Consider the following 16082-nt stretch of genomic DNA (forward strand, 5'->3'; position numbering starts at 1 on the left):
ACAAAGGGGGTCAGTGGGCTTTACCAGGCTGTCAAGGTGGGGGAGGAAGGAGAAGGGGGAGGCATTCATGACATCAAAAATCTCAAACTAATTCACAGTGAAATTAGCAGAAAAATGACAGGAGAAATGTAAACCAAAAGGATACAGGAAGGAAACTAACCTCTGGATAACGATAATGACTAATTTTGGCCCAAAGAAGATACAGATAATTAAAAATACCTCCCTCCTCTCAGCAAAGCAAAGGCATTGCTTGTTGTATATATTGTCACATAGTCCTTCTACAGGATATGCTTTTGTTTAACTTCTTTACCCTCTTATTATAAGGGTTCAGTTTGGGGTAGAGGGGCAAAGGAAAGAGCCATTGTGGCTTTCTCTCCAGAAATGCCTGTTATGTAAAAAACAAAAGGCACCACTCAAATTTTTTTTAGAAGTCCAAAGATTAAAAATAATTTGAGAGCAACTTTATTCTTAAACTCCATGGGGATGGGGATAAGAGTCATCATTCCATTAGTACAGGAAATTCTTGGATGAGACAACACCTATACATATACATCAACACCTTCTCTGCAACTGACGGACACAGGAGAGCTGCCTGGAACACTGAGAGGTTAATTTGGCCAGATCACAACAGAGCCAAGTCAGAAGTAGGCCTTGAACCCAAGCCTTCCATCTATCCACTAAATCACAATGCATCACTGACATAGTCAACTCACTCTCGACTGGAAAACTTATTTCACGTTGTCTACCCAAAAACCATGTTGTCTTTTGTCAGAGGACTTAGAAAATAAAACACAGTGTTGAACCTCAAGTGAACCTTTTCCTTCAAAGGGATCCCTCACTTTGGGAAAACTTACTTCATTAAGAAAAGCAAGAAATGAAAATCACATTTGGTTTCCTGAAATTAATCACTCAATAAAGAAAATCACTTTGAACAAAGGCTTGTTTACAACCTGAGGATCTGAATGCCAGGATAATAAATAATGAAACCCACACATCTGACAGAAATGGGAATGACTTTGAATGAATCACCTGACTAAGCAATTTGCAGAAATAATAAAGGAAAACTTCAGGCTCCTATTTGATCAGAAGAAATCGTGTGTGTGTGTGTGTGTGTGTGTGTGTGTGTGTGTGTGTGTGTGTCTGTGAGTACACTATTACCTATATAATTTCACCACATTAGTAAAGTGACATACAATATCTATGTCTATCTTTATGCTGAAAGGGATATCTATGTTCATACCCATAAGTAAATCTCTATATTAAGGAATGAATTTTAAAGTATATATTAAGTACGATGTACTTAGCACTGAGGAAATAAGTGAAAAAATGAGGTATTTATCTGTAGAGGTTCTCTCTCTCTCCCCCTCCCTCCCTCTTTCTCTCTCCTTCCCTAGTTCTCTTTTTCTCTCTCCCTCCCCCCTCTCTCTCCCCATTTCCCTTCCCCGCCTTTACCTCCTCTCCATCCCCAAATAACTAATCCTTGAAGCCAAGTTCACAAAAGTTTTGCAATTTTTAGGGCTGCTCTTTCTCTATACGTAAGGGGCTGTGTTCACCGAAGCAGGAATCCATAATTACATCCTCTCAAGAATGAACTCAGTTTCCTGAGAAGCACCAAGATTCAAATTTCACTGATGCTGAGTTACCAAACTCATTTACTCGACTCAAATCTGGAAATCTCATTCAGCTTAGTAGCTTGGACAAGTCAAGGGGAATATCTGGTTTTTCATCACCTTATGAAAGCTCCGTAAAACTGCAGTGATGAAAGTGTAAGGAAACAAGGGGCAGGAGAAAAGTGAAGGAGAACTTGACATTTTCTAGAATACAATAAAGAAGTGCATCTGTTTAAACCGTCAACTCAGCCAAGGGAAGATATTCCATCTTCAAGTGATGGCTAGACAGATTATATGAACAGATGTTAGCCATACCACTCTGATGGAATTCTTGTTCCCTCCACATCTGCAGATGGAAAAGGCCTCAAATCAACAAAGGGAAAAATAGAAGATTCCCCAGTGTAAAAATATTTCTTCCCCAGTACCCGCTCATTTTTAAAAAGAAAGGAAAAAGAAAAATTCTACTGAACTTTCACAATGAAATTATCAATCATTTTATTTTGAATGTAATTTATCGTGAAGGACCTTGCACCTAGATTTAATATCCTATTGCTGAACCAGATAATGGAATGAGATAAGAATTCTGAACTTTTAAAAAGAAAGCTTTGTCAACTAAAAACGTATTGTCACCTCTAGAAAATAAACCAAGTCACTGAAATACTTCTTTGAGTGGTACAAAGTCAAAATCCTCCTAAATGTATTTCTGTGAGTGTGTAGCTAAATGACTAATTTACATATCACACAGGCAGAATTTTTAGGGCTTGAAAGGCTATTATTTTTATTTTACACTTATTCTCTAGATCTGTTTTTCTTCACGGTGGGGACCTCTTGGTATGGAAATGCACCAATGCAAACTGGCAGCTGAACTATAATTTGGAGTCTTACAGCATTGATGGGGACACTAAGAGGTTGCCCATGATCACAGTCAGTATTTGTCTGAAATACTGGGACCCAAAACCAGGTTTTCTTGTCTTCAGTGCTAGCCCATCATCTGCTACATCACATTGACCTTCATTTTTATTTTAAAAACAAAAGAAACTGAAGCCCAGTGCGAATGACTTACTCAAATAAGTAATAAGCATTCACGTTCTTAATACATTATCTTTTACAAGGCACTTTGTTCAAAACCACCTAGAATTGGTAGATAACACAAATGTTATTACTTCCATTTTACAGATCATGAGTTTTGTTTGGGAGGGTTTAGAAAAGGAGGGAGGAAAAGAAGGGGCTCTCCAAAAAATGTATACATGGAATTTTTATGTTTAATCTGCATTATTAACATTTTTTGCCATTAAGTCTAGATGATCAACAAAATAACAATTTTTAGTATTTGCTGATTTCTGAGGTGCAAACATTCCAACTGAAAATTTAACATTGAGTATGAGGTGGTCTTGGCATACCCTTGGTTGGAAGGGATCTAAAATATCATTTAGCCTGAACCCCTCATTTTAAGGATGAGAAACCTGAGACTCTGAGAAAATAATGGAGGTGATAGGGCCACTATTACACAGCCCACCAGTTGTCAAGGAAGACCTAGAACCAGAACCCATGGTTCCTAATTCTCAATCTCGTTCCATTCTATGAGCACATTAAATTTCCTGCTATGTTTTCTACCAAACACTGTACTGTGCAAAAGTGGAACAAACATGAAAGTTGAAAATCCAAACAAACAATAAAACAAGCCTTGCTTACACTTGGGGAAGGTGGTGGAGGGAGGGCCCCACCATGTACATTGCTGTGTATTTCTTTTATCTGGCCAAAGTTATTTTCTCCAATGCACACCCTGTATAATCATCCCTTACTTTGCATGCCTATTTTCCTTCTTTTTTTCTTTTTTTAAAATTATTTCAAATTTAAATACTAAAACTTGAATACCCAATTAAGAAAAGAAAAAGAAACATAAACTTAAATACAAAATGAGAAAAATAAAAGTATTGCCATGTGCACAGCAGAACATTAAGAGGATTAAAAATATACAGCAATAAATTTCCCTTTCAAGAAAGCCTATGTAATAAAATATACACATTGTGTTCAGAGCTGTCCATCTTTTCTTTTGTTTCTTTGTAAGTTTTCTTTTGTTTTCTGCTATGCATTTTTTACATTATTCTTTTTTCCCCCTAAGCTCCTCCCCCATCCCCTGAAAAGACTACAATGAAGCTCAGATATATACACAAACACACACAGACCTACACACACACTCTATTTCCTTCTTTACAGCATCTGGACTTCTGGAATGTTCTTTCCCTAGGTCAACATCATTTTCACCTAATTTAATCTCACTAAAGAAATCCTGCTTTTCCTTTAGTCCCCATCCTAGTTCTGATTAAACACTGGTAAACACACACTTGAAGAAATTCTTAAAGAGATCAAAGGGAATTTGAGTGAGAATACAAATTTTTAAAAATATGTTGTGTCCCACCCAACCTAAGGATAAAGAGATTAATTGTTAGGATGAATTAATGCTGAGAAAACTCCCTCAAAGGTCAAGCTCATCTAGATGCAATTGTAATAGAGTTCACATTGTTAGACAGAGGGGCAGTGGGGTGTGGTGGGAAGAGCACTGAATCTGAAGACAGGAATCCCAACTCAGACACTTAGCAACAGTGCAGCCAAGCCTGGCCAGTTCACTGGAAGCATCTCAGCCTCAGGGTGCTCACTTATAAAATGGGGATAATATCTTGTAGCATGTAATTCACATAAGGGATTGTGAAGATCAAAGGGAATAATGCATATAAAATGTTTTGCAAACCCTAAAGTGATACATAAAGTACCACAAATAGAGTTATAGACACAGACATGTATCCATACACATACTTATGTGTAGCATCATCCAGTCCAAGACTCACTTTACAGCTGAGGAAAGTGAGACCCAAACTATGTCACTTGCCCAAGGTAGTAGAGGAAAAAACCAAGAATCAGACCCAGTTCTCCTGATCCCTATACTCTTCCATCTATATCATACACACTGCCTACCCTCTGTTCATATATATATTATGGGCACACACACACAAGCATGTTCAATACACACACACACGCATGTATGCATGAGAATCCAATGCTTTATGGTTATAAAGCGCTTTAACATCATTATATCAAGAAGAGGCAACTGTGGCTGGGTTCACATTCAGGAAGACTTTGGGCTCAAGACCAAACTCTAAGACATAACAACTGAGTTTTCTGGGGCCTATTTTTAACGTCTCAGTGCTTCAGATAACTTTTTAAAGACTGAGTTTCAGAGAAGACACCGACCTTCCTCGGAAGTAGGAATTTTCTCATCTACTAGATCCTGATATCAATGAAATCTCAAGTAATTCCTGTCCTATCATAAGAAATGCATTTTTAATATACACTCATAGATGAGTTCAAGAGCTTATTAAGATAAAATTATTTTCCATTTTCTTCTTTAATAAGAGATTCAATGAACCCTCATAGTTTATCAGCCTTGGAGTAATTTTAGAATTTTGGATTATAACATAATTTCAAATTAATTATTTTGCCTCCTAGAAAGTTTCCCATTTCAACTTTCTTTCCCTTCCAAACCAGCCTTCCTGCTGTTTCTACATAGATATGGGCAGGTCATTTCTTGGATCAAAACTCTTCAGTGGTTCCCCATTAGCCAACTATCAAAGTACTTAGCCTGTCATGCTAGATGCCTCGGTAGTGTTTTATCATACATTACTCTTTGCTCCATAAAGAATCACAGACCTGGAGGTGGTAGGGACCTTTGAGTCATCTAGTCCAATTGACTTACAACTGAGGAAACTTAGGCCCAAAATGTTACTTGCTCAAGATCATACACAGAAAAAAAGAGCCAAGAATGAAACCTAGTTCTTCTGGCTCTGAATCCTGCATTCTTCCTCTGAAGCATTTACTACCTTTCTTTGCCCTACATTCTGTTCAAATCAAGCTACTTAGATGTAACTCATACATGCTCTATATTTTCCTTCTTCAGTGCCTATGTTCTCATTATTCCCTATATTTAAAATACCTGTCTCTCCTCTCCCACACCGACCCTAGACTATACACTTGTTATTAATACCTTAAAAGACCAAAGCTAACACCATTCTCTACATAATGCCTTCTCTGGTCTCCTCAGTCAACTAATTAATCAATAAATATTTCTTAAGCACCTATTCTACCAAACACTGGGGGTACAGAAACAGGCAAAAGACAATCTTCCTGCCCTAGATACTTGCGCAGCTATCATATTCTCCTACTATACCCTAGCCAGAACTTTATAAACTTTTTCCACACCCAGCCCATTTAGTGCTTCTCAAACTGTGGCTTATGACCCACAATTGTGGGCTGGAACCATGTCTTTGCAAACTTTCTCTTTCCCAGTTAAGAAACGTCGATCAAATTGAGTTAAGGTTGAATTTCGATTGGAGGCTAGAGAGGAGGGGAAAAGCTATTCATAGCTGATAAGTTAGCTCAAATCACATAATAAAATAATTCTATGGGCAAAAAACAATCCTCCGAATGTTTGATGCTAATGAGTTCTCAAGAGCAAATGAAAGAAAGGAAGATAAATTTAGCCTCCATTATTTGCATGAATGGGTGTCAAGCATAATTCTGGTTTTAGGGCTTTAACAGGTTTATAAATTTTATATATTTTGACATTTTAAATATGATGTAAATCATTTAGGAAAAAACGTCTATGAGATATGGCCACTATGAGTTTGAATTCCAGGAGAAGAAAAACTCCAAATAGGAAAAAGAAACCTTTTGTAAATAAATAGGTCATTATTTTATACATATATTTAGAGGTAGCTATGTGCCTAACTATACAGAAACCAGGTAAAACATGCTCCCAAAATTATCTCAAATATCTTAAGCAGAAATGAAACAAGCTGTTGTTTATCTAAAACAGATTTTTGGGGAAATCAATCTATTTCTACGTTTTTCAGAATGGCACTTTCTTAGTTGGAGCTGATTAGTAAGGACAAGTCTACAGCATCAGTAACACTATACCATATGTCTGCAAATGAAGTTGAATTCCGTGGCTCACAGGAAATACTCAGGGCTCCTAGCTGGGGATGACATGCATTCTGGCCTTAATTGACATTTTTCCTCTTGTAGCTAGGGAGGTGGTAGATCCCCCACAGCTGCAGGAGCTGTTCATTCCTAAGGACACTTCAGAGGAAGAAATGACAGCCAGGCATCTGGTGGTAACACTGACTGTATCCCCAGACTGCCGTAAGCATTATGTGTGAAGGGAATTCAAATCTTAAACATGATGCTACCTTTTTCACTATCCTAACCCCAAATCTCACTGAGAAACATCACGCACAAAGTAAAATTTGGTGGTTTCCCACGGCAAGAAAAGATAACAGAATTTATAATTAGGATTTTAATTTTGCATTATCAAAACCAATAATGTAGTTTTATTTTTAATATATCTATTTTTGTCCAGGCCAGATTACCCATGATCGATAATTTTTGACTTTAGTTTAAAAAATTTAAATTTAATTGTAAACATTCTTTTAAAATTTTGAATTCCAAATTCCCTCCTTCCCTCTCACCCACTCTCTTAACTCACTGAAAAAACAAGCAATCTTCAAATATACATATGAAATCATGCAAAAGCTATTTCTATATCAGCCATTACTTTAAAAAAATAAAAGCAAGAAAAATAAAGTGAGAAAATTATTCTTTAATTTGCACTTAGTTCATCAGTTCTCTCTCTGTAAGGGAAAAGCAATTTTTTTCATCATGAATCCTTTAGAACTGTCTTCAATCACTGTATTGTTCAGAGTAGTTAAGGTTTTCACAGCAGATTATTTTTTACAACATTACTGTTACTGTTCATAATGATCTCCCTTCTCACTTCAATTTGCATCAGTTAATATAGGTCTTGCCACATTTTTCTGAACACTCCCCCTCACCATTTCTCACAGGACACTAGTATTCCATCACGATCATATGCCACAACTTGTTCAGACATTCCCCAGTTGATGAGTCCCTTTGATTTCCAATTCTTTGCCACCATAAAAATAGCTGGTAGAAATATTTTTGTACATATAGGTCCCTTTTCTGTTTCCTTTGATTTCTTTGAGATACAAAGTAATGGTTATGAAGTTCTACAATCCTTTGGGTCTAGTTCCAAATTATTCTCCAGAATGGTTAGACCAGTTCACTACCGCACCAACAGTTCATTAGTGTACCTATTTTTCTCCCATTCCCTTCTAGCACTTGTCATTTTCACTAGTTGTGAGACTGCATAGCAAATTGTTTTAATTTGCCTTTCTCTAAACAATAATAATTTAAGTCATTGTTTTCATTTGACTATAGATAGTTTTTATATCTACTTCTGAAAACTGTCTATTTGTACCTTTTGACGATGATTTATCAGCTGGGAAATGGCTCTTAATTTTACAAATTCGACTCAGTTCTATACTCAGTATATATTTGAGAAATGAGATTTTTATCAGAGAAACATGTTATAAAAATTTTGATATTCAGTGACTGTTACCTTTTTTTTTTTATCAAAATGTAGTTTCTCTATCTCTTTTAATTAGGTTTATTTTTGCTTTTGCTTTTTCTGAGATCATGATTGCTACCCCTGCCTTTTTTTTTTTTAGTTCAGATGAAATATATCAGATTCTGATCCAGACTTTTATCTAAACTCTGCATCTTTCTATTTCAAATATGACTCTTGTAAACACAACATATTGTTGGATTCTGGTTTCTAATTCATTCTGTTATCTACTTCCATTGTGTGGGTGAGCTCATCCCATTCATGTTCACAGTTGTGATTACCACACATTTCCGCTATCCCATTTTCTTCTGTTTCTTCTTTCTTTTCATCCATCTCTCCTGAAATATATTTTGCTTGTAATCACTGCCTCCCTAGTTACATTTCTATATATAACTAAGTGTACTATATATTACACACATATGCACACACATGCTCACATTTTTTCTTCCTTCTTTGTACCAATATAGATAACAGTGATGTTCAAGCATTGCCCCCCATTGTCCCCTCTACTTGTAAAAGATCTTCCTTACATACCTTTTTTATGTGAGAAATTTCCCTTGACTGTCTGTCCCTTCCCCTTTCACCCAGTACATCACTTTTTCTCACCTCTTTATTTCTTTTTTTGAGATCACTCCATATAATCGACTCACACCCATGCCCTCTGTCTAATGTGAACTCCTTTTAGCTACATTAATAATAATTCGATTTGTATTTACCTTTCTGTATTTCTTGAGTCTTGTATCTGAATGTCAAATTTCCTACCCCACTCTGGTCTTTTCATCAGGAATGCTTGAAAGTGCTCTATTTCGGTGAATAACCATTTTTTCTCCTGAAGGATTATAACTCAGTTTTACCAGGCAGATGATTCTTAGCTGTAATCCTATCTCTTTTTGCCCTTCATAGTATTTTATTTCAAACTCTCCTATGCTTTAACATGGAAACTGTTCAATCTTGCGTGATCCTGATTGTAATATATGATATGATATAATATATGATCCTGATCCTAATATATGAATTGTTATTTTTTGCCTGCTTGAAGTAGTTTTCTCTTTGACCTGGGAGCTCTGGAAACTGGTTATAATATTCCTGGGAGTTTCATTTTGGGATCACTTTCAAGAGGCTAGCAGTGAATTCAATTTCTATTTTTATTGTCTTGGAGTAGTTTTCCTTTCACATATTCTTCTATTTTTTTCCCAATTCTTTTGACTTTGTTTGATTGTTTCTTGATGTCTCATGGAGTCATTAGCTTCTACTTATCCAATCCTAATTTTTAAAGAATTACTTTCTTCAGTGAAATTCTGTACCTTTTTTTTTTCCACTTGGTCAATTTCATTTTATTAAGGAGTTCTTTTCTTCAGTGAATTTTTGTACTTCCTTTTCCATTTGACCTATTCTGCTTTTAAAGGAGACCTTTTCTTTAGTGAATTTTTGTGACTCTTCTACCAGTAGGCCAATTTTGTTTTTTAAGGTATTATGTTCTTCAATATTTTGTGTATTTTTAAAAAATAATCTATTAATTCTCTTTTCATAATTTTCTTTCATCACTCTCATTTTTTTTCCCATCTTTTTCCTCTACCAGTCATTATTTTTAATTTTTTCACGAATTCTTGTTGGGATTGGATCCACAATTAGTATTTTTCTTCGACGTTTTCCTTGTAACAGTTTTTACACTGCTGTCTTCTGATTTTCTGTTTTGGTTCTCATTGTGCGAGCTTTTAACAATCAAATCTTTTTTTTTTTTTTTTGGTTGTGTGTTCATTTTTCCAGCCTATTTCTTGACTTTGAATTTTATGCTAAAGTTGGGCTCTACTCACTTGGAGGTCAGGAGGAACTCTCTCAAACTTCGGATTTTTTTATACTTTTATCATTAGACCTACTTGGGGGTGGGGGGTGGGGTTGTTTGCTGCTACAAGTTTTTGTTGCTTCAAAGGTGGTGTGATGCTGGGAAGGTATGGTCACTGCTCTTCTGGTTTGTGTTCTAGTCTTTAACCAGGAAAGGCACGTGGTCCCTTGCAACCACAAGTACTCACTCATCTTTGCTTTGAAATTGTGAACAGGGCCCCTGGGTTCCCTTGTGATCAACCTCCAACACTCCTCTCCACCCTGGAACTATAACCCAGAAGCACACATGGGCAAGAGTTGTCAATCAGTGCCAGCTGTACCCAGGGCCAGCAAAGGACACCTTGTAATCTTTTTTTTGACCGGTTGTCTGATCCCCTTACCATCTCTGGGATAAGAGCTCCTTAAGTTTCTACCATGGCATGTGTGATCTCTGCACAGGCTTCCACTCAGTGCCACCAACTTCTCTTTCTAACCTCCTGAGTTTTCTTAGTCCAGAAAAATGTCTCACCCTGACCTTTTGTTGATTCTGCCATTCCAAAAATTGATGTGAAGCATTTTTAAAAAGTTGTCTGAGGGCAATATTCAGAGAGTTCAGTTGATTTGCCTCTAATCCACCATCTTGGCTCCCATTTTTAAATAAGGTTCTGTCTTCATGAAGGCACACCAGTGTTAATAGTCCCGCAGGTGTGCATGAATCTCTAAGATCCTGCATTTCATATGAGGAACCCTGATGCAAATGATAGCTAAGTTATTTTTATAAAGAAATGTAAACAAAAACATTTTTTTCATTTCCTAAATGATCTTTTTTCCTTCTAGACTCAATGCTCAGTGTAATTTGTGCCACACCATTAGTAAGGTTAGATACATATACATGTATACCTACATATATATATGTGCATGTGTATGTATGCATGTATATGTATATTCAAGTACAAACTCCATTATGGAACTTTCTTTGGTCCTCTCAACTAGAAATACCCTCTTCATCCTCAAACTCTCCTAAAGCATTTTGTTTGGATCTCTTTTCCTGCTCCCATTACATTCTATCCTAAGCAACACTTATTTACATATATTTACATGTATGTTCTATTTCAGGGCAAGGGTTATCATTTCTCATCTAAGGCTCAGTACATAGGGTGATGAATTTGGAGTCAGGAAGAACTAGTTTTGATTCCTGCTTCTAATATTTACTACCTGAGTGAGCCTTGGCAAAATGACTCTCTCAGTTAGCCAGCATGACAGAATAGGAAGTGAGGCTCCTGGCTTCCCTAAATCCAACAGAAGGGAAGGTAACAGGGCTAACTAACAGGGTCATCCTGAACTGTGAGAAGATACCCCGGTGGCTCACTCTCCTACTGTCTCTAAGGCCCTTGCCTCATCACCCCCACACTATCGCCACAAAGTGCCACTCTACCCCAAGTCTGGCTACCTGGCTCAAAACTTCCCCTCCAAAACATGTGGAACCCCAACTCCTTAGAACTAGTAAATTATTGTTCCCTACTCCCTTCGGCCACTATCACACCCAAAGAAAACATCAGCAGAGCTCAGCTGCCTTTCCTGATGAGGAAGATGTGCAAATTAATCAGAATTCAGTCTTTCACAATCAAGAAGGGCCATTGATACAAGGTCTCTCACCATCTGACTATGATGACCAACCCAGGACCACAGCCGCTTTAAAGAGAGAGAGGAAACACAATGAATACCTGAACTGAGAAGCTGTCTATGGTCCTATGGCTAGCAAACTTTATCTTTCTTCTCTTTAAATCTTCGTGATTGAGCATTTAAAGCTCCCCAGGTAAAAATTTCCTTCCCCTACTACTATGATTTGTGCCTTCATCCCAATTATCTCAATCTTACCCCACCAGTACCCATATCCTGTTTCCCCTTCCATTTGTATACTCAAATGTCATTCTATTATTAACAAACTGCCATTTGTATGAGTGCTCTTCCTGTCATATTCCTTCCATTTCCTCCTAATCATGAAAATCTGAATGAGCCCTTCCAGAAGATGCCACATCCCTGATGACCCTCTCTAATAGCAGGTGTGCCCTCACTCATGGCCTCTCTGCCCTCCCCAACAGTACACAGAGCCAGGACCAGGAATAGGCAGACAGGTCTCATCATTGATATGTGAGCTCCTTGGAAGCAGGGATTGGTTCTGTTCCTTGTACTTGTATCTCTAGAATCTGGGACACAGTAAATGAATAAAAACGTTTCAGGAATTGTACTAGTGTACATCTACACTAGGAGGAAAAGTTCTGAGAGTAGGTCTGGCAAAGAGCTCGGTACATATATAGTAGATACTTAAGAAATACTAATGAAATTGCATTGATGATCTTGTCCCCCAAAGTGGGGCTTAATAAACATGACCACAGACTTTTATCATCTTGCACAACAAGACTGTCCTTTGGTTTGTTTGTAAAGAGAGACACTTGATGAAGGAGCAGAAGGTCCTTCCAGTTATAAATGCTATGATCCTAAGTGTGGGTACAACCTGTGGTTATAGCTCGTAAGACTCTTGATAGACAGATAGGTGTGTAGGTAGGTGGATATAGGTGGGCTACAGATACATATGTATTACATAAATGGAGACATAGAAAAGAAAGGAGGGAGATGAGACAATCTGTTATATCTCTGAGCTAAGCCTGTATACTAGCAGAGAGAAAACAATAAGCTTATTAAGATGAAAACAAATGCATTACTTCTAGAAATAAGAAATCAAGTGAACAAGGAGCAGACTTGTATCCAAAGCTGTGGCCTTTCAGTAGTCTATGCAACTGTATTCACTGAGACACTTCATTTGGGCTGAAGCCAATTCCACTAGCCTAAAACAGCATGTTTATGACTGAATACATCATAGAGAGAAAAAAACAGAAGAAAAAAATAGTAGTAGACGCTTTGGTATATTTCTGTGCCATAAATCAATGAGTCAGCCTGAATTCCTTCAAGACCTTCCATGTCATAACCATATCCAACACTCACTTTTGGTTTTAAATCAAAAGCATCATTATTATATGTCTGGGTAACTACTTCCCGCTATGTATCACAAAAAAGAAATTCCATTATCATTAAGAAAATTATCATTAAATTTGGATCAAACAGGACCAGTGGATGGAAATTAGTTGACAGAAGATCTTGGCTCCATGTAAGAAGGTTTCCAATAATTCTAAAACCTAAGATTCTATGAAAGAGAACTCTTATCCCCAAATACAATGCCATACATCTTAAGTCAACGAGTTCCCCATCACTTCAAGTATTCAATCAGAGGAATGATGGCAACTTTTGCAACATGTTTCTCAAGAGGCAGAAGAGTAGACCTAAATAATTTCTAAGGTCCCTTTCAATGTCAAGATTCTATGATCTTCCAAAGATGGAAGGTACAAACACTCATTATAGAAAGAGACAAGTGCCCCACCAAGCCCCTCCATAACTTTCAAGGAACTTGAATACAAGTGACAATGATATAGTCACTTAAGATAAGAAAAGCATTTTGAAGATTTTATCTCGCTGGTTCCTCACAGACAACCCTGTGAGGAATTACAGAATCATCCCATTTTGCAAGGGAGGAAACAGGCTCAGATAGGTTAAATGACTTGACTAGAGTCGAAAACCAAATGAGCATCAGAGAGAAGATCTGAACCCAGGTTTCACCTGGCTCTGAGTCCAGTGTTCAAGATTGACATCAAAACTCATTTCACTTAATTTTTAAGATTTCTAAACTCTCTTCAGAATCAGGGGCACCAACTCCACAGAAGAATATACAAGAGGGAGAGCTGCACATTATCTTACTTGCCTCATGATCAAGGAAATCACAAAGAGTGATGTGGCGAAGCTGCGCCTGCGACAGTCACCATTCTTCTTCTGTCTCTGGTGCATCTCCCCACCACAGTTGTTGCAGCAACGGCACATGCAGAAGCACAGCCCGACAAGGGGCAGGAGCACAACAAACAGGAGTCCCAGGGCGGCCAACACAATAAAGCCGATTTCATAGTGGGCGATCTGGCAGTCAAACAGAAGGCACAGGTGTTAGGCATGCCCCACAGTTCTCATTTCATAGACCACTATTTTACCATCCCATTCTTGATTCTTTTTTTTTCTTTTTCAAAATCATAAGAGAGCAAAGAAATGAGTTGTCTAATAAGATGGCAAAGGGGACAAAAGAGGCTGGAAGTTTTTGGTGACTTCTGCTACCTCTGAACTTAGTAGAGGTCAGAATGCATAATTTCAAATCCAAAGCAACCAATGGTTTGACTTTACATATTGGGTGAGGGCTGGTCTTGTTGTTGAGGCTTCCTGAGATGCTTAGGTTAACACAAATAAAGGAAAACATTACTTCCCACAATGGGTAGCAAACTTAAGAATGTATTAAACCAAGGGATGGTACAAATGGATTCAAAAAAGGGAATGGAGAATTTGTAAATGGCAAACAAAAAATGGCCACTCAGAGAGGTCAAAACAGAAATCATTGAGAAAATTGATGAACTCTATGAAAATGAAGCATATTTTCTCACTTTTTCTTCCTTTTTTTGCAGCATAGCTAATATGGAAATATATTTTGCACGACTCAATAATATCTTCCTTGAGCCCAGACTCATTTTGCCTTAAACCCAGAGAACAGGATTCCAAAATATAGCATGAAAAGAAAGTAACTAAATTCAAAAAATTCATCTTATTCCTGGAGTCCAGGCATACAATTACTTGTATTTGCTCAAAGCAATACATTTACATAAGAGGAAATTTGCAGCATGCACTTGATGGACAACTCAATGTAACAATGTTTTCTGTAGCAGGGAAAAGAAAATGAGGTGGATTTTTGTGTGAGATTTTAGTTTGGTTTTTTCCTAATAAAGCCCTCCATTGGAAACCAGTCATTGTGTGACTCTGTGTATGTGTGTGTGTGTATGTGTGTATACACACACATGTATATTTTTCACTTTATTCCAGTGGCTCTTAAAAATACTGTTATTTCTTAATAACACTGAAAAAACTTAAACTTCAAAGGGAATAGTTTATTTCTAATATTGTACGTATGACAAAAATACAGATATAATAATACATATATACATACATACATACATACATAGATGAATTCACAAAAGTTTGAAATGAAAAGGAAGGTTTAAGCATGGTAGACAATAGAGAAGATATCAAGATAAAACAGAAACCATGCATATCTCACTAAAATCATCCCAAGATACACAATGTTATAGGACATCTTGGCAAAAGTATCACCACTGGCTACTTTTAGTTAAAGTACAACGTGAATAACACTAATAGCGATAGAGTCAATTACCTTCAGCATCAAGACAATAAATTCTGGCTGTGGAAGCCAAAGCAGATGAAGCGTGCAGCAAAAAACAAAAAAAAAACACAAATGAAAAATCATGAGAATAGTTAATGCCTAACTAAAACTAAGTTATCTTGAACAAAAGGTATAATTGATAGACACAAAAAAGAGGGAAGCAGAAAAATACAATGCCTTTTTCTCTATTGGGATGGTCTTTTCCTCCTCCACTCAAACCTAATTCTAATTTCTAATTCTAATCATTGTGTGGAATTTTTACATACTGAGTTCTCCAAAACTTTGTCAGCAGAGAGCACAGGCCCTCCAGGGAACTCCCAAGCAGATGGGCTTCCAGAACGGGCCTAGCAAGGGTAGTTTCTCCAAGAACCAGCCTTACGAAGTTTAGAAATTCATCACCAGAAAATTGGCCGCTAGGTAATAAATTTTTTTGGCCATGGTAACTCATAAAATCATGTTAAAGAAATGGAATATGGTGCAATATGTCAGGAGGAAAGGAGTCTACAATAATGAAGTTAAAATCTTTAAAAGTATTCATGCTTGTGGCATTTGTATTTAGGTTTTAATTTCTCTTAACGCTATCAGTAAGTGATTTTCTGCCACAGGTTAGACTTTTCAGGGAAAGTTATTATACACTGTAAATCAAGACTTTCTTAATCTTATTTTGTGATGTGTGTATGAAATTGGGAGTTTGTGAAGCCTATGGACACGTTCTCAGAATCATGCTTTTAAATACATGTAATACAAAAAGTTTTGATGAAAATCAATTATATAGAAATAAAGGTATAATGTTTTAATATTCAAATTTATAGACGTTCTTAAAATCTATCCACTGACTCCTTAGGGATCT

The 16082-nt window shown here is 37.0% G+C and overlaps 1 protein-coding gene across 11 annotated transcripts in view; it reads right to left on the minus strand.

The window, feature by feature from the left end:
- The window catches only part of PROM1 (prominin 1), a 145901-nt gene that overhangs the window by 58577 nt on the left and 71242 nt on the right, over positions 1 to 16082 (minus strand). For 9 of the 11 annotated variants that reach the window (XM_072620309.1, XM_072620308.1, XM_072620317.1 and 6 more), the window contains 2 exons: positions 15224 to 15250; positions 13724 to 13929 (listed from right to left, as the gene is read on the minus strand). In XM_072620309.1, coding sequence (XP_072476410.1) covers positions 13724 to 13929; positions 15224 to 15250 — 233 coding nt within the window. The remainder of the gene's footprint in view (positions 1 to 13723; positions 13930 to 15223; positions 15251 to 16082) is intronic. The other 2 variants (XM_072620315.1, XM_072620319.1) reach the window with 1 other exon arrangement.

This window comes from Notamacropus eugenii, chromosome 6, assembly GCF_028372415.1.
Source record: "Notamacropus eugenii isolate mMacEug1 chromosome 6, mMacEug1.pri_v2, whole genome shotgun sequence".
Taxonomy (NCBI): Eukaryota; Metazoa; Chordata; class Mammalia; order Diprotodontia; family Macropodidae; genus Notamacropus; species Notamacropus eugenii.